The 24,986-nt window shown below is 43.7% G+C and overlaps 1 protein-coding gene across 8 annotated transcripts in view; it reads right to left on the bottom strand.

The window, feature by feature from the left end:
• Positions 1-1,631: 1,631 nt before the first annotated feature.
• The window catches only part of LOC111874907, an 82,189-nt gene continuing 58,834 nt past the window's right edge, over positions 1,632-24,986 (bottom strand). For all 8 annotated transcript variants that reach the window (XM_033755648.1, XM_023870775.2, XM_023870776.2 and 5 more), the window contains 5 exons: positions 9,897-10,880; positions 9,149-9,248; positions 3,787-3,891; positions 3,135-3,290; positions 1,632-2,049 (listed from right to left, as the gene is read on the bottom strand). In XM_033755648.1, the coding sequence (XP_033611539.1) occupies positions 1,993-2,049; positions 3,135-3,290; positions 3,787-3,891; positions 9,149-9,248; positions 9,897-10,880 (1,402 nt within the window). In that variant the 3' untranslated portion in view covers positions 1,632-1,992. The remainder of the gene's footprint in view (positions 2,050-3,134; positions 3,291-3,786; positions 3,892-9,148; positions 9,249-9,896; positions 10,881-24,986) is intronic.

The raw sequence follows: 24,986 nt of genomic DNA, 5'->3' as shown, positions 1-24,986 counted from the left end.
TTACTAGGCAACGACCTGTAAAGAGCAACAGCTAACGGTGTTTTCTGTGCGGTCCGTAACGAGATGTTATTAGCAGGACAATTAATGACAGTCGAAAATAGTATAGGCTTAAACTTGCCGGTGGTCAAGCTTATGACCGTTCAAGTGACTAAGCTACCGTTATATTAAATAAGATATGTAAGATTGGTATGATTTGCTTTGCAAAGCCTTGGCTGACCGAGGATTTATATATGGTGCAAAAGGAAGACATTTCAATAACACGCTATATGTGCAATACGTACACTAAAAGAAGGCCAAGAATATTCATAAGAGGCAAACCCATCTTCTCGTCAGAGTGGATGTTAAGTAAGGGTTCAGTTGGAAAAGAAAATTCTGGCCGTGAGCCTCCAAGGGATTGGCGTCAAGACGAACTGTTTGGCTGTAAATCGCCGGTCGTAAAGAAATTTTGAATTGACCTGGAGTCAGAGAGTTCGTCGACAGGTCGGTAGATCGGTCGAGGAGCATCCACTGTTCGACTACGTGCCCAAGCAACGGCTAGTGAAGGTCGTGACGAAGAACACTAGCCTGTACGTAATAGTTGTTTGTAAAGTGTAGTCACGAATTATTTAAGAGTTTTAATAAACTCGATTACAAATCCAAACTCCGTCTATAGTCACACTCTATCACGTGACAATTTTATCTGCTCTGGCGTAACAACAATTTTACTTTATAGTTTTATATTTCATTTTCTCAATTTGTCTTTGCTGTCCATGTAGTTTGAAATTTGAAGGTTTCAGGAATACTGACGTTAAGAACCCTTTATTCATGGGACACTTGCTATCAATATAATCAGTTACCGAATTTTCATAGACAATGCTTAATGCTGATACTGCATCTACTAATTATATGCTTTAGACATGCATATGGAATGTGGAAAGTTATAAAAAATAACGATCCTAAGGAGGCAGCATTTTCCTCCGAAATGTCGGAATCAGCCCATACAACTACACTGTTACAGCCCCGAAACAACGCTATTAACACCGCCTTGAAGTAAGTCCTTATCAACGTTTAGGATGGAAGCGACACTAGCCCCAATCACTTACTGCTGGGCCAACCTACTAAGCCCTTGTGAACGTTTAGGATGCAAGCGACAATAGCGCCAACCACTTACTGCTGGGCCAACCCACTAAGTCCTTGTGAACGTTTAGGATGCAAGCGACACTAGCGCCAACCATTTACTGCTGGGCCAAGCCACTAAGTTCTTGTGAACGTTTAGGATGCAAGCGACACTAGCCCCAATCACTTACTGCTGGGCAAACCCACTAAGTCCTTGTGAACATCTAGGATGGACGCCATACTAGTGCCAATCACATGTGAGGTGCAAAATGTGGCACATTTTTATGTCAGTAATACCGACCGTGACAAGAAGAAAATCAAACATTGTACTTTACATATGAGAAGCGAAGGAGATGACTTTCCGACACGCAGCATTTTCCTATCAGCTGACAACTGATAATGACAGCATTGCGAGTAGACATACTTCAACTGTGGAGATAACTGACGTTGCAGGGGACGTACGAGTAACATTCAAAGAAGATGTGCACTATGGTTTTCAGAATATATTTATTTCTATTCTCAAGAAGTCCTGTTATTATACTAAGCTGAATATTATTCGTGCTAGAGACAGTTGATTTTGCATGTGTACTTTGTATAACCAGAACAAAAAGAACACGGTTCACTGGCTACAATACACGCATTCTTGTTTAAGAAATATAGTTTAAGTGCTTGCAGTATTAGAGAAAATATAGTATTTTCGTGCCAGAATCAGTGGTTGTTAAATTAGCAGTCTGTGCAACTAGAATTTCATGTGAATACAGCCTACTGCTACTTGCGAAACACTGGGAATGTTAGGTTTAGTCCTCACTAAGAAAAGCGGGCTGCGGAGTGCGCTGTTTGCTTCCCTTTTGCTGTATTGTATTGGGCTCATTCATTACACGTGGCAGCAGTCATCCTCTATTCATCATAGAGTTGCTTCAGAACAGCAAAATAGGTGTACACAGTGTTCAGCATCTGAAAAGCATGTTCAGAAAAGAACAGCTCTCTTCATAAACAACATAGGTTGTTTTGGGGGGGGGTTGGGGGGTTCTTTTATAGTTTACTCTTGTTAATAACGATAAGGGAAGTAATTAGAAACGTAAGACTGTAAAAGCAATAACAAGTGTAACAATGGCTCAAATGTCTATGGCCACAACAGCAACAATAAAAAACCCTCCGTGATATCAGTCCGGAAGCGAACCATACCGACCGAGCGAACACCGCTTGTCGGCGAAGTTTAGTGTCAACTTTTGCGGATAGAGGGTTTTGCGTGGTCAGCGCAACGAATTTCCACGGCCGTTAATTTCGGTTCTCAAGACCGGGGCCGCTATTTCCTTGAAATAGCTCCTCAATTATCCTCAAGAGGTTGAGTGGACACCGTTACAGACCCACTACTTCTCTGACAAAAATTTGGTAGCGCCGGGAATCGAACCCGGACCTATAATAATAATTCAATTCTATACTTCAGCGATTGCGAACAGTAAGTAGCCTGTAACAGACGAGCAATACAAAAGTTTTCAGAACTAAGAACTGAAGGAAAACTAGTAACCAAAGCACGAATGAAATTACAAATAACACGTTAAAATAATAACGCAGGAAATAACGGAAATGTTCGTTAGGGAAAAAATTCCCTTTCACAAGATCATCTACATACAAATGGGCATATGCTGCTCGCAGCTGTGGAATATCAAGACGAAGGGTCAGATCTTGAATTATTTCTCATGTTACAAGTTGAAAATGCCCTTAATTTGGTTGGAGGATACAAGGGGACAAACAGTGTTCTTACTGGAACAGCAGTTGATTTTGTGACTCGGAAAGTTAAAAAGAAATAAATCGTCGACATTTTTTGGTCTAGAATAAAAGGTACTGACGCCCGAATGTTTCAGAACTGAATCATAATTACGAGGAAAGCTGACTGAATATAACAATTCATTTAATTCTTGTTTATGTACGTGCAAACCTAACAGCCCAGATGCCAATTACAAAGTGGGCGCGAGTAAAAAAGGAAAACACATAATAATAATAATAATAATAATAATAATGAAGAGGAGGAGGCCTACCTGGGTGAATGTCGTGAGGGACACTTCGTAGAACATGCCTGCCTTGAGCCGCACGGGTTTCTGGGTCCTCATGATGACCACCGCCAGCAGACGATTGAAGCTTCTTAGGCGGTGATACCAGGCGCATCCATAGGCTGCCTGTTGCACGGCCAGGCTCTGTGTCCCCCAGAGATATATTATTCTATTTACATGTGAAATAAGAAGTTCTGGGAAGAACTAATGGTCTACTTTGAATATTTAGTAAAAGTAGAAAGCAATTTCTTTATGTATGCGTGAAGTAAAATTAAAACACAATTCCTGAGGCTGTAGCGTTGGTGTTAACGATAAGAGGGATTTATGAAGTGCACCGTTCAGATGGTACGATATGCATCAAAGTTTTATGAAGATTCGTTAAGGCATTCAAGGAATATTAAGTTCATTACATAAAATATTTTAGTGACATGATGTGACGATTGGTTTATGCATTTAAGTAGCACTAAGATTATTACTGCAATAATTTGAGAGGCTGTAATGTTGGCATCACTGAGGGGAGAGATTTAGGAAGTGCGCTGTTTTGATGGGCTCAGGTACATCTGCTCCCGAGGGTAGCAATGCCCCCCCCCCACATACGTCACGAAATGTAGTACTTAACTAACCACAAGGAATATATCACCTCTTGTATGATGTCAGTTCCGAACCAGCAGAACATCAGAGGGCCGCATGCCGCGGCGGCCAGCCCCAGAACGAACTTGAGCACGCTGTTTCCCTGCCCCCAGGTCTGCAACAAAACCACAAAATGTCTCTTGACTTTCCTTATAATGAACGCCCAGTTCAGTTCTCTTCTGCGTGATGTCTACACACTGTTTAACGAGGGGCACGCGATAGCGCAGTTGGTTGAGGCAATATGCTACAAGCCGGAAGGTCGCGGGTTCGATTCCCGATGAGTTCACTGGATTTCTCAATTAACCTAATCCTTCCAGCTGCATTATGGCCCTGGGGTCGACTCAGTCTCTAACAGAAATGAGTACCAGGAATACTCTTGGGGATAAATGGCGACCGGCGCGTAAGGCAAACAGCCGCACCGCCATCTGTGAGCCGATTGTCTAGAAAATGTGGGGACCTCAACTTCTCACAACCCTATGGGCCTCCACGGCCTGTTACAGGGACAGATTTACCTGTGAGACCAGCAACGTGCATTTAAATGTACGCTTGACTTTGTTTTGATGTGCGGAACTGTGCTTTTAAACGTCGCTGGTACAGGCGCGCTCGGAATCGTGAATCATAATTATTTAAATATAGTAACATTCGATGTACATACTGCTTCTTGTTTTTATGTATAATCTTCAGTCCTGCGCCATATGACTATTTCTCCTTGTGCTGTAGCATTCCTCAAGGCGCCCCAAAATACAAAGATTAAGTTCACAATTCACGGCCCTGTCATTGTGTACTACTTGCTCTATCGCCTTCCAAACGGAGTTCTGTATGATGCAATGAACTGTACGAAATTAGTATCAACTGGGGACCCAATACAACGAAGACTTATGCACTTGCTACCACAGTTTTCTTTTATTGCTAGTGGGGTGGGACTAAGTCCCTTGTACTGCGGCCACTTCTGGCCTATTGTACCAGCCCCAGATGATAAGTGAGGGTGATTGTGGAGCAATTGGTGGAATGAAGATTGGCAGGGGAAACCGAAGTACTCTGAGAAAACCTGCCCCAGCGTCACTTTGTCCACCACAAATCCCACTTGACCAGACCCGGGATCGGGAAGACAGCGACTAACCGCTTGAGCTATGGTGCGGCCCTGAAAACACCATGTCTCGTCACCAGTAACAATCGATTTTGCAAATTTTGTATCACTTTTGGCCAACCGTAACATGTCTTTGCAGTGTTTCACTCTGGCATGTTTTTCATCGTCTGACAGCGCGTGCGGTACAAACCGCGCACAGACCTTCCGTTTGCCCAAATTCTAGGTCAAAATTTGATGTACAGTACTTTTCGGTATTCCCAAAAGCTCCTCGATGAGTCTTGCAGAAACACATCTGTCTGATGCAAGGATTTCGGTCACTTCAGTGCGACTTGTTCTCGGCTTTGATGCACGTGGAGCGTCTCCGATGTCCTTCCTGCCGTCACGAAATATAGCATACCATTGAAAAATGTTCGATCGACTCAAACAATCACTACCGTACAAACTTTTCATCATTTCGTAAGCTTCTCCGGCTGTTTTACCTAACATAAAACAAAATCTGATGTTGGCTCTCTGTACAACCGCCATTTTCCGACGAGTGTCAGAACAGTACTGTTACATTCATCGTCAGAACACATAACGCTTTGAAATTATAGACAGCCAAAGCTGAATCTTCAAGAATCTTAACGTCACAACTCGCCAACAAATGGCATTGCAGGGAGAAATAAAAAAAAAAGAGTCCTAACGAATCCTGGATACCCGCGTATATTACTTCCAAATTTCAAATATGTAGGTTTCCAGACAATTTGTTTCAAAGTGAAGAATTTTACAGAAAACTAGGGGCTGGCAAGCGAAATGATGGAAAATCAATAGAGCTTGTAACAAATCCCAGGTATCTCTGTGGCGGCGCGTTAAACAAATGAAGCTCTGAACAGTCTAGCATTTCACAAATAAAAGAATGGACTCATGAACTTCGCATCGTTTTATTTTTTCAACGAAGAGCCTACAAATAATCAAACGAACCCCATCTCTACGTGCGTGGAGTGTGATTACTTCTATGGCTGCAAATGAACCGCGCGTGTGGCCACCGTGTCACCTCACCTCACTCCGTTATTCTGACCTGCGCACACGGACGAGAAAGTAGGACTCGTGTGGGCTTAGCCTTAAGCCTTCTTCAAATATCGGAATGAAGATCAAATTGAATTCCTTGCTTCTAGAATTCCGAATGGAATTGCTGTTCTGTTTCTTCAACCATCGAAACAAAAGGAGAGAGTTTCCATATCCGATTCTGGCTGGTTGCTTACAGTGATCAGATTGGCGGGGCTTGTCTAAATGTAAGCTTCACGCACAAGATGGATGGGCTAATCATGTTAGCCTGCTTTCACTTAGTTGCGTAATGGCAAGGAACTCAAACTACAGATATATCGACAAATGAGAGTCAGTGTATAAACAACACACTTAAAAGTAAGCACACAGTGAATTCATTAGAACCAAGTAATCAAATTGGATCCACAGAATCGGCCTTGAAAGACTAAACCAGAAATACAGATTGTTATGTGAACAACTCGTTGGCCACACATCTGGTCGAAGAAAGGCGCATCTGCTAAACATAGAATACATACACATATAAGAACAGAAAGGACGGTTGTCTCTCGTACAGGCCTCACGCAGACGCACGAACACAGCTCAATGCGCCGTATCCAAGAACAGGGCCACGGGACGCAGGCAACGCAAATCTATTCGTATGAGAGTTATATAAACACTTCCTTTTCCGCTTGTAGTAAATAAACAGATAAATAAATTGCATAGACAAATAAATACGACCATATCCGTACAATAATCCAGCTGTAAAACAAGGGCACTCAGCTCCGCAACGTCCAACCAAGAAAAGTCCAAAACTCGAAATTTGGAAACTATGACACACAACGCTTCAACCGCACTGAAACTATTTCTTTTTTTCAAATTGTCACGCTAGACACCCGGGGATGGGTTATGATCTTCAGACAGCGCAACCACTAGCACTAATAGTAACCCGTTCCCAGAGGCCGAAGGAAAGTTACGTGGGGGTACCACGTCATGAATCAGGAGAAAAGGAATGTGACATTATAAGATGTCACTGAAGACAGATACAAGTGGAGACTATGATCATGACCGCTGTGATGAGCTGACTGAAGTGATCGCCTATTACTGTCGACGTAATTATCTTGAATAATAAATTACTTCTTTTGAAACCATCAAGAAGACAACTGCATGTGATTTTATGAGCGGCTTATATTGAAATGTAGTTTCCACAAGGCCATTACCATGTATACATTAAAGGACGTTCATTTCAACGACTACTTGAAGTCGGTGTTTTTCATCTTGAGGAGAGTGGCTGTTACACAAAAAGCAACAACAAACACTGTACTGTACTTACATGTGTTATGTATACTTAACAGTATGCAATGTGACATTATAGGTCGCAAATTACAGATCCGATGGAAATTTGTATTCAGAAGTAACCAGTAACGACCATGTAAATATGTTGGTCTATCACAAAAAAAAATACCTATAATAAATGATTGAATCAAATTGTAGATAAATCAGACAGATCTACATGTTTCGGTCGTTTACGACCATCATCAGGTAGTTATAGATACAACGTCTCCAATTCTATTATTAGACTACGTTTCGCCATGCATTTATTCCTAATATTTTGTCATGCAAAAGTTTTTGTGTCGAATTACAACTTTTAAACATATTAAAATGTTCTAATGGATAAACAATGAACACTCGTATAACACCGAAATCCCAATAGAGGCCAAAAAGTCCGAAAACACATTATATACACGCTCCATTCCACCTTAAAACGTTTATATCAAAAGGTCGGATTAAAGTAGTGGCAACACCTCTATAGTTCTGAAATTACTTCATCACCTGAGGTAAACACACTTACATTCCTTCAATATAATCGCCCCCCCATGTGTACCACCGTCTGCCAAATTTGTGGAAGGCGTACACCATCAGCGCGTCCACTTTTGTTGATGTCCAGCAGTGACCGCCCTACAGCACGAATAATCTCCTCTCTTGTGTTGTAACGTAACCCTCGCAGTGGTTCTTTCATTTTGGCAAAGAGATCATAATTGCACGGACTCATACCGGGTGATTATGGCAGATGTTGCAGTATCTCCCATTGCCAGCGGCGAAGGAGATCTTTGACAGCGTCAGCAGTATGAGCCCTTGCATTGTCATGTAGGATGATGGGGTTCGTTGCCAACAAGTGTCGTCGCTTTCTCCTGAGTGCTGGATGAAGGTGATTACGCAGGAAACTGCAGTAGTAAGCAGCGTTTACTGTCTGTCGTTGAGGTACAGTGTGGTGCAGTATCACTCCATCAGTGTCATATGCCACAATGAACATCGCCTTCACATTGCTCTGTGTAAGGCGCACTTTCTTTGGACGAGGAGAGTCAGGATGCTTCCATTCAGTTGATTGTCGCTTCAATTGCGGTTCGTATGGGCGAGTCCAAGTTTCGTCCAGAGTGACGATCCTTCCAAGGGAGTCATCACCTTCCCTCTGGTACCGGTCTAACAAGTCCTGTGCAATTGCATAACGTTGCCATTGTTGCACCTCGGACATTGTATGGAGTACCCAACGCGCTCCAATTTTGCGGTATCCAAGAATATCGTGCAGAATGTGGAGCACGGTTTTGTGAGATACGCCTACCTCAGCAGCTAACTCCCACGCAGCCCATCGACGATCGACATCCGGCAAAGAAGAAAGAAGCTGAACTGTGTGGCTGTCAACATGGGGTCGTCCTGAATGGCATCCCTCCCTTCACGGAACGCTTTCATCCATCGTGCCACTGTGAGATATGGCAAAGCAGCATCATCATATGCTTCTCGCAGTCCTTGATAACAGGTTTGTGCACCACGACCTCGTGCAACTTCAATTTTTTATCCAGGAGCGCTGTTCTTGTTTCGTAAACTTGTTGTTAAGGTGCTTGAACTGGGCTCCTGCAGTTCAAGACGATGCACAATGCAACTCAATGAAACACAATCAGAGCCACTCACTGCTCTACTCCAACTGAACTTCTGCTATCAGCTACAGACGGCGCTAGTGCCACCTGACACACATCTTTCTTGTTACAGCAGTGTTGCCACTACTTTTTATCCAACCCTCGTATAATAAGATAACTTTGAGAAATATAATAATACATTTAAATAAGCTCTACTAATTTTAGACAAGTGTTCTAAGCTGACAGCTAATGCCCAACGTAAGGAAAACTACCGTGATTGGACTTGACAATATGCATCATGAAACTTACCAGTACCGTCTGATAGTTCACAACATGTGCCTCATGCAACTTACCAGAACCACTTGGAACGTAACGACGCACATGATGAGCTGACTGCAGAAGAAGTAGAACAGAAGCAACGGACTGAGCACAGCATTCAGCTCTTCAGCAAACCTGAAGCAAAGAGCAAACCATGCCTGCACTGCCGCTCAGTGAGTTCTGTATGCGGCCTGCTGCTGAAATCGTCATGAGACAAGCGCGGACACGGGTAGAACACAATTCACTCGTCCCCGAGGTAGTTCAGCCCAGTCTCTCCAAGGGAATGTCGCGGAGTACCTTAACAAAGGGCATTGCTGCATTCTCTTGCTTCCGTGTATAAGCCTGCCGATACTTTTTGGCCGGTGTCCTTCACTGTCAGCGCATGAGAGCGAGTCTATGCTACGAACTTGCTTCGTCTGCAGAGCGAATATTCGTAGGCTGGCAACTGGCACGTGGGAAAAGCACACAGTATCTACTAATAACAGCGATCCTATGAGTTCAACGAAATCCTCACCCAAATATTTCTCTTATTCTTTACTCACTATTACAGAATAACGCACAATTACCTTGAAAGCAAATTATTCATTATAGCTAAGAAATCGTCTGATTTCCACCATATACGCAACGTCTTTAACTCACGAGTTTATCGACAGAACAAACTGCGTGAAGTCTCGCTCAGTTTCCCAACTCATGTACACGCAGCATCTCTGTTAGTGGCGACAAATCTGGAAGATGCAAGCCCTTTGTACCTTTGCCACGAAAGAATTCAAACCTGAGGCTTACCTGATGATTGCTTTGTGATGTTTGATGCACTCAATGAAGTAAGCATCCAGTTCATTCCCAATGGAGATGCTCAAATCGTGTGGATATTCTTCGGCGTTACTTTCCGATCCCATCTGTGGTTCTTCGCGTTCCATGTTCTGCACAGGGAACAGCTCGTCCATGTCTCTGAGGGACATCACCAAAATCCTGAACTGCGTCGACGTGTGGATGATGAGTGTCATGAACACAGTGTTGACTGACGTGTAGTACAAGCACGCCATCAAGAAGCACATCGTCTGGATGCTGTAGACGATTTCGTAGACGGGAGAACGCAGTGCGTCGAAAGGCAGCCAGATGATGAAGCAGAAATATGGCAGAGGCTTGTCCGAGTCAAAGTTCATTTCCTGAGCTCCCTCACTGTACCTGTGAATGAGAGGCATGGCGATCCATGAGATAAGCATCCCATGCACAATCACGAACATTGTCCACGTCAGCAGCCTTGTTTTGCGTGCAGTGTTCGTGACTAGAATGGACTGCTCCCTTGTTGAGGCCAGTGTCTTCATCGTGGGAGTCAGTTTGGTTTCCAATGTGTCTACGAGTTGGAGGATTTTGTCGCTGTTCCTTGTTGTGTAGGTTGCCTGGATGTAGCACATGAATACACCCACCATGGTGAAGGCGGTGTCAGTGACTGCATCAAGATCACCCCAGAACTTGTACATGGCGAGACACTGTGCTGTGAATACCATGATGTAAAGAAGTACCATGAGGACCGGGTAAGCACGGTACAGCCGTAGTCTCCAAGAGCTTGAAGCAACGCGATGTGTGGGGAGAACTCCTGCATAAAACAGCAATGTTAGGTTCAGTCCCATCAGGTCCCATTTCTTGCCTTCAGTCCGAAGAAGTTTGCTGTCGCCGCCTCGTCTCCGATGTGACAGTCTGGTCAGCGGAAACATGCCGATACACGAACCTGTCTTCTGCAGTTGGCGCATTTCCCTTGGGCTCCGTCTGAAACCAAAGAAGTTGTGAAATATTCTGCATCCGTTTAGTGGAGCAGTAATCTGAATTTATTTGTTTCAATTGAGATTTGCAAGAGACTGATTCAGGCAATTACACTAGCGCCTGGCTGGCTGAAAGTTCGATTGACTGACATTTAACCGACTAACGTATAAACTAGTTAAGATTTGAGGATTTCACGGCGGTGACTATGAAGAAAGCAGTCTTTTGGGATTTGGCACCGTGTATATGTGGTGTTAACCGACGTTTCGGAGGAACGTATCGCCTCCATCTTCAGGGTAGAAGAAAAATATAAGAAATCTGCAAGCGAAGATAACCGGTACCGGTTCTCACGGTCTCTTCGCTTGCAGATTTCTTATATTTTTCTTCTACTCTGAAGATGGAGGCGATACGTTCCTCCGAAACGTCGGTTAACACCACATATATACGATGCCAAATCCCAGAAGACTGCTTTCTTCATATAAACTAGTTATTTTCTAACTAATCGGACGACTGAAAAAAAAACTCCATAACCGTGCAAATGATATTCTTTCAGCTGGATGATGACTTCATATGCAAGATTTTATTTTATTGCAGTGGCAGTCATTAAGATTGCTATATTCTGGGACGTGACACCATGCAGTCTTGTTGATCGTTACTGACGTTCCCTAAGAATGCGCTGCCTGCGTTTTCACAGTAGAAAGTACTGAAGATGGAGTCCGCTATTTTCTCCTAAAGAATCTATCGCAATGAACGGCGTAAAGTCGCAGTAAGTTAGAATCTTCAAGAAATCCATTGCTTTTGCGGAATCATGTTTTACCCTTGTATTTTTTTCAGGCACAATAGCATATACTGTTTCTATTTGCCTGCGACAGATTTTGCCCATTTTATACTGACTTAATTAACCACAGCATGGACATTAGGCGCAGAATACAATCCATTATTCCCTTAATTGCATATTTTTCATCCAACTGGTGTCACTTCCTTCTCCCAGATCAAAATTTACTAATTGCTACTTAGTTTTATAGACGAGATTAACCAACTGCCTCAGTTCTGCTGAAATCAAAAGTGTGGACTATTTTAATTTTGCCGTGCTCCGACTACTGAAGCTGACTACAACGGACTGATAAAGCTACATGCAGACAGGAAGCCTTGTCTTCAAAATTCTTGTAGTCAGCATTATTTTCCGCTTTGAATAAAATAACTTGTAGAATATTTTATGCGGGCACTTCGATATACTTAAAAATGAATGGAGCAATCACAAAGAAGGAAATGAGCTGGTACTTATGAATTTATAGGTCATGGTGGAGTATCCCTGTGAAATTCTTCCAAATCATCGTCGTTAACTTTACTTTATGTAAATCAGGTGTACGTTTCGTGCTTCTCGGGTTATCAAAATCGACAGAATATAAGGAAGAAATTAAACATCTGAAGACGTGGCTAAGAAATAGAGCTGCACGTTCCTTTATTACTCGCTGAGCAGGGCGTCATTAACATCAGAACTTAGGAGCAGAACTTAGAGGGACCCCTTCAGTCTTGAATACAGAGGTAGTAGAATTTTCCTATATGTTAGTACCAATCTGCCAAGCCATACATACGTGCTGAGGAGAATATTTAGTCCGAAGAGAGATGAAGTGACAGGAGATTGGAGAGAACTGCATAATGAGGAGCTTCATAAGATTTACCCTCCGCTAATTATAATTAGAATGATCAAGTCAAGGAAAACGAAATTGACAGGGCATGTAGCACGTTTTGGAGAAGAGGAATGCATGTAGGATTTTGGTGGGAAAGCCAGACGAAAGGAGACCACTAAGAAGACCAAGACGTAGGTGGGTCGATCATATTAAAATGGGTCTTGGAAGCGTAGTCTGGTGTGATACGGGCTGTACTGATCTGGCTCAGGATAGGCACTCTTGGCGGTATCATGTTAACACGGTAATATACACTCGGGTTCCATAAAATAGTGGGAAATTCTTGAGCAGCTGAGCAACTGGTGGCTTCTCAAGAATGACTCAGTACAATGGAGTTAGTTAACTAGTTACGTAGTTTTGCTTGCCTCCTGATTTGGCTTGCTTTACGACATTTTGAGCATCTGAAATATTTTAGCATTTAATTGGAGCGGAAGCGCAAGGAAGCGGTCGTGGCCCAATTTAATGTACTTCTCTTTCCATTCCCCTAAAGGGAGAGAGAAAATCCGGTAAACACCGCTAGGATTGCCGGCTGCTTGACCGAGATTCAAAGCTAGCACTGCCCGAATACAGGTGTAGACTGTTACTGCTACACCATCCCGTGTCATGGACAGCGAGTGAGATCATTTGCAAGAAACTGGAGCAAAATACGTTGATAAATGTGCCAAACCCTGTTGAACATTCATATTGTAAGGGCATTGATTGCCCCAATATCTTATAGCATATACACTTGTTGCTGGGCAACGACCGCGAAACAACGAGACAACGGTCTCTGTTAGGCAGAGGCCCGATCGCAACAATGAAGTACTGCTAGCAGCTGTGTTCTCTATGTGGTCCGCTCAAAGTGTGTACCACCCGACCGACCGAGTTCAGTGCAGTCAGTGGAGGTTGTGGGTGGAGTGGAGCGAGTTGGTTGGTGAGTGANGGTCATGAGCCCCAGCTGGGGCTCGACACCAAAGCAGACAGACTGACTGACCGTCAGTTGCAACGTGACTCTGACTGACTCTGACAGTGCAGTCAGTGGAGGTAGTGGGTGGAGTGGAGCGAGTTGGTTGGTGAGTGATTGAGTTAGAGGACCGCTGCGGTTCAGTCCTTGTGAGCTGTTGCTGTTAGAAGCTGGTAGCTGAGGCACGGGACCTCCACGGCCTGGTATAGCGTTAACTTTTCCCCCTTCTTTTACTTCACAGTATCCAGACCGGCTATGTGGCACACCCAGCTTCCTATCCAAATGGTAAAGTGGCCGTGGCGTGAAGCTGACCACTCACCTCTATCCAGTGCCGAGGTTAAAAATGTTAGAGGTCCGCCTCCATTCTCCACTCTTCATGGCGTGCTGATTAATTTATTAATGGCAGACACTTTGCCTTTTTTACTATTTCAGTGTTCCCTAGCATTCTATCGGGTACTAGGACCCACGTGCGCATCTGGTCTTGTTAGGGCCCTTCAATGAGGCCTGTCTGAAATGGGAGAGCAGACTTCATCGCGACAAGACATGCACACGTTTCTCTGTGTGGTAACCAGACGCAGGTTCTGTGAAACTGCGGCCACGTTGAGGGTCCGCAGCTGAGAACATGGGGTCAGTCTCGTGGTATAATTTCCAGGAACCGAAATACGCAAGGTATGTCACTACTAACGCAATTCAAAGGGAATCCGTTATGAAGCAGTAAGAAATCAAATCTCTCGACCCTTACCTTATGCAGATATTACCTGTAATGACCGCTACTGTATTCACAAAGAAATGCATGCGCGTGTCAGAATCCCCGCAAAGTGATTCACTGCCTCTCGAAACATTAATTTATTCAGAACCGCTTCTTGATGACATAACTGTCTCATTATAATTACTATAATTTTTACGCTACTTGACGGTACTGCTCTGGACTTGTATATGGGAGGTGCTCGGTTCGATTGTAGACCGGGAGTCCAGCCATCTTTATCCGGGTTTCTATGGCATTTCCCGGTCCAGTCTAGAAAATACTGGAATGGCACTGTCACGTGTATTAGTGACTATAGACAGGCTTTTGGATTGGTTAAATGGATTTACTGACACCTTGTTAACACAAGTTGCGGTCTTGTTTCTGTGGGGTGCCTCTCTGACGAGAGGACGGATATGTCGTTATATATGCTGCTGGCCCTTGCCAGCATAGTCTTTAGTCTTTCTCGGGTTCCGAGTCCCGTGAGACCCGCGACCATATTTTACTGTGTCAGATTTGAGACTTCCCTTTTCGTCGCCTACTACGACTCGCAGGGTCACGGTGGAGGTATTCGACCCCCTTGTGAAGGCAGAGTTTCGAGTGAGCAGTTAGTCGAGAGTTGGGATCTGCAAGGCGGGCTGAGAAGATGGCGCTATGAGTTCAGGTGTGGGATGTTATTCAGCAGGCAACGGCGTGACCACAGAAGCTGAAGAATCTCCACTGTGTTAAATCCGTTGCCAGAAAATAGCTAGTGGGGGCTGTAATAAACTGAGGACACTAGTGGGTACAACAGTGAACTGTAAATTGTGGCGATCAGCGATGACCTTGTAATTAACTGTAGTTACGAATTGCGTGTATAAGTGGTCAATAAATCCAATCATCCAAATCAAACCCCGCCTAATTATCACCCCTACACGTGATAATATGTTAACACCGACGCGCTGGAACTGTTATCCATTGGTAATATATAATTCCGAAACTTAAAATATGCAGGAAACTCATGCTTTATAGTAACTTTCACTTTCCACAGCACTTGGTATTGTTCCAGATAGCCAGATTATTCTAATCCCTTGAACCTTTGGGACACCGTATAGAAAATATAATATTAAAAGCACAGGATTTGTAAGACTGGAAGTCCGTAATCTAGAAGAGTAGGCTAAGATCTGCAAGAAACTCCTTGCATTGAACCAATCAGATCATAAGATGCTGAGACAGGAAAGAGGGCATAACCAACAACGCAGATCCACGTGCCTAGGGGACAACAAGGAATCAAAACTCCTACATCACTTCTCTCGAAATGCGCGTCACAAATCCGCTTGTCTACGGCCACCGACAACCGTCAAGAGGCGCCTCCATCGGCGTTTCCAGAAACTCGTTACAATTGACCTCGACAGGAGTAGAGAAGAGAACAGTCTGTCATATTTCTGTTCCTTATTAACTGCAGCTGACAGCATCTTGCACGCTACAGTATCAGATGATAGGGTGACTGGTGAATAAGGAATTGGAAGGGACTTGGAAGGAAGCGTTCATAGTCTAGTATTAAATAATACCTAGAAACTTAATATAGGGCACGCGGTAGCGTAGTTGGTTTCGACATTATGCTACAAGCCGGAACTTCGCGGGTTCGATTCCCGATTTGATCATTGCATTTTTCAATTGACTTAATCCTTCCAGCCTCACAATAGCTCTGGGATCGACACAGCCCCTAATAGAAAAGAATACCAGGAATCTCCCTGGGGGGTAAAAGGGGGTCCGCGCGTAAGGCTCACAGCATCACCGCCATCTGTGAGCCGATTTTCTGGAAATTGCGGGTGTCTCGACGTCTCGCAACCCTAGGGGCCTCCACGGCCTGTTAGAGGGATAGCTTTACCTTTATCCATACAATTAATTGCAAGGATTGAAGCTAACCGAGAAATATCTTTGTCAGGATAGACCCTCTCTTCAGCTGAGACCCTGAAAAGCAATTCCCTAACACAAGTACAAGTGCAGAACAATACCGGTACATCAGTCTGGTTCACATGTATACCGGTCCACAGACAATGACTTGTAGCGACTGTGTCTGGCCATCCTCTTCGGCCGACAATTGATAAACTACACATTAATGTCACTGTCTACACATCTTTTGTCTTCTCTGAAATTAAATTTCTTTTCAGCCTTTCAGGGTTTCTGTATGTGGTATAGGTATAGCTACTGGTATTCATATGTCCCTGTAATGCTTCTGAGACGTAACTACCATATCATACACCGAACGCCATATATTGTTAGAATTATGAGAATAGGGAGGATCAGTTGGGCAGGGAATGTAGCACGTATGGTATACAAGATAAATGCTCTTGGCAGGAAAATCTGAAAGAAAGAATCGAACTGGGAACATTTAGACCTGGATGGCACATGGCAATAGNTGGTACAAAGTATACCTACGTTTCAAAGAAACTTACTGCGTACATCTTCATAGTAAAAAATGAACCGGAGGAAGCAACTAGCAAGAAGCAGATTGCTTTTCTCAAGGTCACCGCCATGAAGAAACTGCGGTTCAATGTACTGTAACTGCTGGTTCATATAAGGGTTTCTGTATGTGGTATAGGTATAGCTACTGGTATTCATATGTCCCTGTAATGCTTCTGAGACGTAACTACCATATCATACACCGAACGCCATATATTGTTAGAATTATGAGAATAGGGAGGATCAGTTGGGCAGGGAATGTAGCACGTATGGTATACAAGATAAATGCTCTTGGCAGGAAAATCTGAAAGAAAGAATCGAACTGGGAACATTTAGACCTGGATGGCACATGGCAATAGGCTGGACCTTAGAAAAGTTGAATGGAAGTTTGTTGGTTAGATTCAGCTGGCTTAAGGCAGGGACCAGTGGCGGGCTGTTGGAAATATGGTAATTAACCATCAGATTCAATGTAATTTTGGGGATTTATTCAGTGGCTGAGCAACAATTAGCGTCTCAAGAAGGACTAAGCTTCACTTGGTTAGTTAATTACTTACACGACAATCTCATTATCGAATTTCGCGTGTGTTCACGGGTGTTAGAAAAGCCTAAAAGAAAATTTATTTTTCCGGCAAATCTGTAGCAAATCTAATCAGCCCCGTGACATAATAAATTTCCTTAGAGCAATATACAGAGCGCTGTTAAAAGTAACTGGACTACACCCTAATTTCGTGGCGAATTTTGTCACATATCACGAAACGAAATATTGCACAAACTGCGTAGATTTATCACAACAGTCTTGGTAACATCTCCAAACTTCTCACACAAACACGTAAAATTCGTATATTTGGTAGTTACCACTAAAAGTTCTCCTGAAAAGGCTCAAGAAAAATAACGTATGCCATGAAACTGGGTAGGTTTGGTCTGTTTGGAAGAAGGGACAGAGCTTTGTCTCGAAAACATGGCGCTAATTACAGAGGGTCATTTCTTTTGGCCGTTCCAGATCATTCCATCACGTCCCAGCAGAAAACTCTAGGGCTACACCTTGTTATTTCGCTGCAGGTAGAGCCCCCTGGGGGGGGGGGTTAAGGGGTGATGACCGTGACTGACCAAATCAAAGTCCCCGGATATATTGAGTAACACACCTGTTCCAGATTCGGAATGTAAGCCTTCATCCATAGGCCCACTACCCTTAGTTTCCTTCCGCGATTCGCTTCGATGGCTATAGGCAGAATGATGCCGAAACATGTAGTGTGAAGTGACAAGTGAAATTGTGTGCACTAAAAGACGGTTAATATACATACATTATGGATAAGACATAACCAATAAAAATTGTCGTTATTTGCAAATCCTTCTCCTGCAATAGGTCTATCAATAGTTCACTAAAACTCTGATAGACTTTCCAAACTCTGGCTGGGATCGAAACAGAGTTAACTTTATGATGAGTTAGAAATGCCTTTGGTGATTTTTAGTTGGTAACGTTGCCACCATTGACCCTATAGTCGAAACTGTTGTAATAACGAAACTTCGTCTAAAGCATTGAACTATCCATTTGTTATACACATGCACAGTCTTACACTATTCCGCAGCAAAGGGTTCGTTGGCAGATTCAAAAAGATTCAAACCTTTTATTCTGATTATTAATTAAATTTGCAGTTTCTCTGCACTTTCATTCATTTTACTCACCTTCACTGCATCCTCCACCGCACTGCACTTCCGACTGGCTGGATCAAGTCGCACGTTTTGCAGTGCAGTGCAGTGCTACAGCCTTAACAAAAACAAGTGACTGATGCGCAGAAACACATTTGGGATACTTGGATACACGCGGCCAGAGGGGTATTGTGTAAACTGTGATGCAGCCATGCAGATGGGGCCGGTCAGTCACAGCTGTGCGAAGCCAAACCATTTATGATTATTGAAATCATTTCGTTTTAGTTATATTTATATGTTTTTGCGCTTTTACGTTAATACGCTTTGCAGTATCTCTAAACTTATTTCATTCTTTCTGATTTTATTTCCAAGTGGCCTCCTACACGCCCTCCAATAAGCATCTCTTCAGAAGAGAGAGAGTAGCAACGCACGCAAGGGCATTTCCATCTCGCGACTTGCTGATGTGTATGCCATACACAGAGTGTCGAAGAACTTGTTTTGCAGTAAAATTTCAGCACACCTCTATGTAGCATAAAAGTAGTTCCAGATATCCGTTCTCACATCTTGATTATTAGTTAGCCGCAGCTGTGTCTACTAAAACAAGCAGAAGTGAATTATAGAATGCTGTCAAATCTGACTTTCTTAATGGCCATGCCATATCATATCTTCGCCAAATTCACCGTCCACTTAATGTTTTATTGCCGTCTTTACTGCCAACTTTCGGTCCTGCCGGAACCTTGGCATTTCGTTTCCACGGAAATGAAAATTACGACAAACTGACATACCCTGCTACATACGGCATTTTCGTTGGACGAGCTTTTAGCGTCCTTTTTTGCGAAGTAGGATATAAAGTCTTTATCAATGTTTTGTCCGTCTGTCCTTCTGTCTATGACCTTGTATCAGCGTCCGAACAGTTTGGGAGATTTTAATTCTAAGTTGGATATCAGAGACATTCACGAAACCTTGTGATAAAATTCCGATTTTCAGCTGTATTGACTGATAATGAAGTCTTGTGTGCATTAGCCCCTAACTGGGACTTATATAGTCAACAAAATTCTTCCACAGATGTCGAAAGGGGGTCACGCGATAGCGTAGTTCGTTGAAGCACTATGCTACAAGCCGGAAGGTCGCGGATTCAAGTCCCGATGAGGTCATTGGAATTTCTTCAATTGACCTAATCCTTTCAGCCGCACTATGGCGTTGTGATCAACGCAGCCTCTAACAGAAATGAGTACCAGGAATCTGNCTCTAACAGAAATGAGTACTAGGAATCTTCCTGGGGGGGTAAAGGGTGACCGGCACGTAAGGCTGACATCCTTGCCGCCATCTATGAGCCGACTGTCTAGAAAATGTGGGAACCTCGACATCTCACAACCCTATGGGCCTCCACGGACAGTTACAAGAATACCTTTACTTTTTACTTCCACAGATGTTGAATTTCGATACGGCAGAATCACTGATTTCAATTTCCCTATCCCCACTTAAAGCTACGAACGCTGTCTGTGAACTTTATATACCACACTACTGTCTGTGAGTACACAGACGTTCAGAGTGCAATCCGTGACTTCTGGGGGGCACGCGGACTCTCTCGTGCCACGGGGATTTCCCACGCACAAGCCACAAACTGTCAGGCTGTTCGCCTTGCCTGTCTCCAGTTACGAAGCTTCGTATATTATTCATCTGTATAGACTTCAACATTCTGAACTGGTTTGGCGTATCTGATTTCGGTGCCACAAATTTCTCAATGCGCAGCAATTCGCTGATCCTCCCCTGCCGCATGTCTATGCTTTCCTTATCTTGCGACAATGCCAGAGACTAGAGCAATATGAGCAGCTTAACCTCAGTCAGCTTTGCTAACGTCTGCACTGAAAATGTTAACCGAACAGCTCCGGGATAAAAAGTTAAGAGTATCACCGCAACGTATTCCCTCTAAGCTGCATGCTCATCATTACTGGTACACTTACAAGTCATGACCGCTTAAAAAGGAAGAACAATTTCTTTTCTTGGATCGGAGGTTCTTACAGCGGTAACTGACACCATGTAGTCCGGTAGAAGTTCACCGCTACTTGGGAGAAATGTACTGCTTCTGTCTTCAGGGTTTAACAGTAAGCCAAGCTAACAACCGATAAGCAGAAAGCACACCGTCCAAGTTCTATGACGTTTCGGAGGAATATATTGCCTACATGTTCGGGGTCCAGGAGTAAGCCATAAAAATAATCATAAAGAAAATACTGTTCTTCTTGCTTGTTGCTTCCTTGGCTTACACTTCGAGCCTATACATGCAAGCAGTGCGTTTCTCTGAAATGTTGTATGAACTTCTATGGTCTGTACNTAACTGACACCATGTAGTCCGGTAGAAGTTCACCGCTACTTGGGAGAAATGTACTGCTTCTGTCTTCAGGGTTTAACAGTAAGCCAAGCTAACAACCGATAAGCAGAAAGCACACCGTCCAAGTTCTATGACGTTTCGGAGGAATATATTGCCTACATGTTCGGGGTCCAGGAGTAAGCCAGAAAAATAATCATCAAGAAAATACTGTTCTTCTTGCTTCCTTGGCTTACACTTCGAGCCTATACATGCAAGCGGTGCGTTTCTCTGAAATGTTGTATGAACTTCTATGGTCTGTACGGCGCCAAATTCCAAGAAATTGATGCTTCTGGGAAATAATCTTATTCACCTTATATGGATTAGGCCTGTTCCAGTTCAGGATTAATTTCGGGAATTACAAATTTTTAAGTACTTGTTACGTAGATCCCCTTGCGAGGGGATCGGCCCGCAACAAGTCCCTTGGAAGGCTTCATGTGTATATACAGAACTTCCTGCAATACGCCTGCTGCGGTTTGACTTCACACATCCTACTAAGTTATTTAGTGCCCCTTTATTACCACAAGGAGACACAAACACAAGAGAAACGATGTTTCAATCCCATGCCCCCAGCGTCTGGTTGCATTGGCCGTGATTAAACGGCCGCTCGATTGCGTGCATACATATAAACACAGAATTACAATAAGATTCATGTGAATCGTGAACTGAACGTGATAAACGTAATACTGATGAAGCCTCCACAACTTGTGTTGTCAGAATAATATATTAGTACAACGTATAATATTAGTATTTTGGCATGCAGACCCGTTGCTAGGCAACCAGTGCAAAAAAAAAGTCCGTTAAAAGGCAACGGCCCGTAAATAACCGAGAAAGGGTGTTTTATGTGCGGGCCGATATGTTATAAGCAAGAAAGTTAGTGAGGAATTAGTTCAATTAGCGGAGTGGAGTGGGTTAGTTGGTAAGTGAGGGAGTCAGATGACTGCTGCAGTTCAGTCCCCGTAAACTGTTGTTGTGAGAAGCCGGAAGCTGAGGCCAGGGATAGTTCGGGAACCCAGAGAATGTGGAACGTCCGCCGTTGGAAGCCGCTACCAGACAACGACTGGTGACGACGCAGTAGACTGAGAAGACTTAAGTGTATGCTCTAGTGAACTGTAAAGTGTGCGAATGAGCGGTAGCGCTATAATTATTTGTGGTCACGGATCTGTAGGAGCCCAGTGAATCCGATTACCCCTCCAAACCCCGTATATAATCAGCAAATCACGTGAAACGTTATTAGGAAGCGCTGTCTTACACAGTCCTTCAGTGATTATACCAATGTCTTGGTTAACTGAAAACCCCTTACAATAGCCTTTTTAATGGTGAAACACTGGATTTCGAATAAATAAAGGATAAAGCTATCCCTGCCAACTTTTGTGGATAGAGGGTGTGGCGTGATCAGCGCAATGAATCTCCACGGCCGTTAATTTCGGTTTTCTATCCTCACGAGGCTGAGTGGACCCCGTTTCAGACGCAGTGCTTCTCAGAAAAGAATCCGTTAATGCCGGGAATCGATCCCGGGACCTATCGATCAGCGGCCAGGAACTCTTACCACTAGACCACAGAGGCACTAACTTCGTCGACAAACGGCGGTTGCTCGGTCGGTATAGTTCGCTTGCGGACTAAAACCACTGGGTTTTTTAAAGTTATCCCTACAACAGGCCGTGGAAGCCCAGATGTTTGTGAGACGTCGAGACTGTTACATTTTCTAGATAATCCACTCACAGATGGCGGCAAAAATGAGGGAGCGTCTGATGATAGTGTAGAAAACCGCTAGAGATCGGATTCCTCGCAGGAGCGAAGGAATGGCGTGGGGTGGGAGGTGGAGGAGACACGAAGGGCACATGTAAATATCGAAGTCATAATTGAAGAATTATCTTAGTTCAGAAATGTTTTTCATAACATACTACTTTAATATTTTGTACGTCGAAACCTGAAATATTATCAGACGCGTCAACGCAACAAAAACACAGAAACACACAATGTGATTATATAAAGGTTTTTATATTGGGTTCTTTTTTATTTTAAATAGTTTTCTTAGTATCTCAAGGTCTATAGAAGTTCACAGTTGTACACAGACAGATGTTGTCCTTTAATATCAGGGTCAGTTATAACGACGGAAGGTTTAAGCACATTGCACCGAAGCTCATGCAATTGAGGCCCCTAAAATGCGGGTGCCCTGGGGAGCTGCCCACTTTGTATATTATATAAAGCTGCCGTGTTATATTTTTAAAGTTAATTTTGACGGTTGGAGGCTTACTGTGAAGAAACAAATATTATACATTTTCTAGGTTATCATGCTCATAAACACACCACACAAATTTTCCGATCGTAATGGCAAATTAAGGCATTATTTTCTGTGACGTTACGCCGTGTAGTTCGATAGAAATTCACAAGATTTTCAGAGGGCTTATGTTTGCTGCTTGCTTACTCTATTTTGTATCCCGTAAATATGTGCATTCAGAAGAACTCTTCTTAGCGAGACGTTGTGAGATCTGCGTTGCTCTGAACAGACGTAGGAGTTTCCGATGCTGGACTTGTAACTGACGCCTTGTTCTGTGTCTTTCTTGCAGTACTGTGTGCACATGCTGTTGATTCTAAACTCCAGATATTAACGTACTTATCTTCTCTGCACTTACGTTAAATTATTCTCACGTATCTAACGATGCCGTTTCAACTGCACACGTCTGGAATTGAGACTGATAAACTGCAGACATTTGGGCCCTTCGTTTCATGTATGTAAATAACAATGTCCCAGTACGGGCACTGAGAGATATACGTGTACTTGAAGCAACTAGTACCATGTTCTGTCTTACATGTAACAGTGTAAGAATGCAGACATTGAGAGCCCTATAATGCAAACATTGGCACCTGGTTATGTCCTGTATCAAGTAATGTCCAAATACGGATATTCTAAGCGGTAACTGAAGTCCCTGGCACCGTAGTGTTATGCGACGTCGCGTTGGAATACAGACACTGAGCCCTAGAATGCAGGCATTGGCACCGTGATGTTATGTGACGTCGCTTAGGAATACAGACACTGAGCCCTAGACTGCAGACATCGGCACCGTGGTGTTATGTGACGTCGCGTAGGAATACAGACACTGAGCCCTAGACTGCAGATACCGCCATCTTTTGATCTTCAGTCTGCAGCCGGACATGATGTCGAAGTGACGCGGGGGTTTGGTTGGAGCCTGCCCTGCGAGAGGAGTGCTGCGTTAATGTCTCTGTGACAGTTGAGCTTGTGTCTGCAGCTCCGTCGCGGATCCGCAGTCCAGGGAAGCAGAACGCGATTCCAGCCAGTAGCCAGCTGACCGGAGGCGCTTTCCTGGAACACACAATGGCCAGGAAGAGTCTAGTACATAATGCGCTCCTCACAGAGATACGTTTCAATGTTGCCCTGCAATAGCTGGCATCACTTTGTATTTTAGTTTCGTCCTGGGAATCGGGATGTCCTGGCACAAGAGATTTCCTCAGGCTCCATATGCCATGGCACCTTCCTTCAATGTTCTTTCCGTGTCGTTACTGACAAGCACCCTCCAAGTCCTGGAGTCGAACCTATGTAGGTAATAAGGTCTTGTTACACAACCCGCTGACGAAGTGGCAACGCTCTTTACTCGAATGCTGTAGATGCTCCGTTCGAATCTCGACTCCTACAACGGCTATCCTTACTGGGGATTTTGGTTCAGTCCCTCTGGTCAAGTACCGGGACAGCACCGAGTTTGTAACACGAAGTCTTCCGTCCAGCTCCTTCCCAGTTTATCCTTCTGCTACCGTCCGAGACTAAGTGTCCGAAAAATGCGATAACCAACCCAAACTCGTCTATAGTCACTCCATAAAGTGGCAATATAATAACTTAAATTATGTATTGTGTGTCATATTGTTCTTTTTGCTTGTGTCTTTACATGTGGTCTAGTAGCCAATGTGTATGGTCAGCCCCCACGGGCTATTACAGTATAAAATTTACGCAAATTATCACTTAAGCCTGATTTTGGCCCTGTGTGGCCGAAACATGTCGTGAATTTACACGAAAGCCTGGACTAAGTCGTGAGCCGGCTAGCAATCTGTGAAGCTTCATTGAAGACTATAATGACATGGAATTTGAAGTGTAGTGAAGCCCGGTTTCAGAGCACGTCTTCAGGATTTCGCTCCGCTAGCGGAATATTCACTTGGGTAAAGACGCGCGTTCCTTAACGTCACAGTTACTTGGTTCGGCTTGAAACCAAGATATTGTAACGGATTTGATCAACGCGTTGCCAGGCAACAGCTGCGTAAACACAGTCTAGCA

The sequence above is a fragment of the Cryptotermes secundus genome, unplaced genomic scaffold (assembly GCF_002891405.2).
Source record: "Cryptotermes secundus unplaced genomic scaffold, Csec_1.0 scaffold516, whole genome shotgun sequence".
Taxonomy (NCBI): Eukaryota; Metazoa; Arthropoda; class Insecta; order Blattodea; family Kalotermitidae; genus Cryptotermes; species Cryptotermes secundus.
Note: the sequence above shows the minus strand (reverse complement) of the source record. Positions and strands in the feature narration are given on the sequence as shown.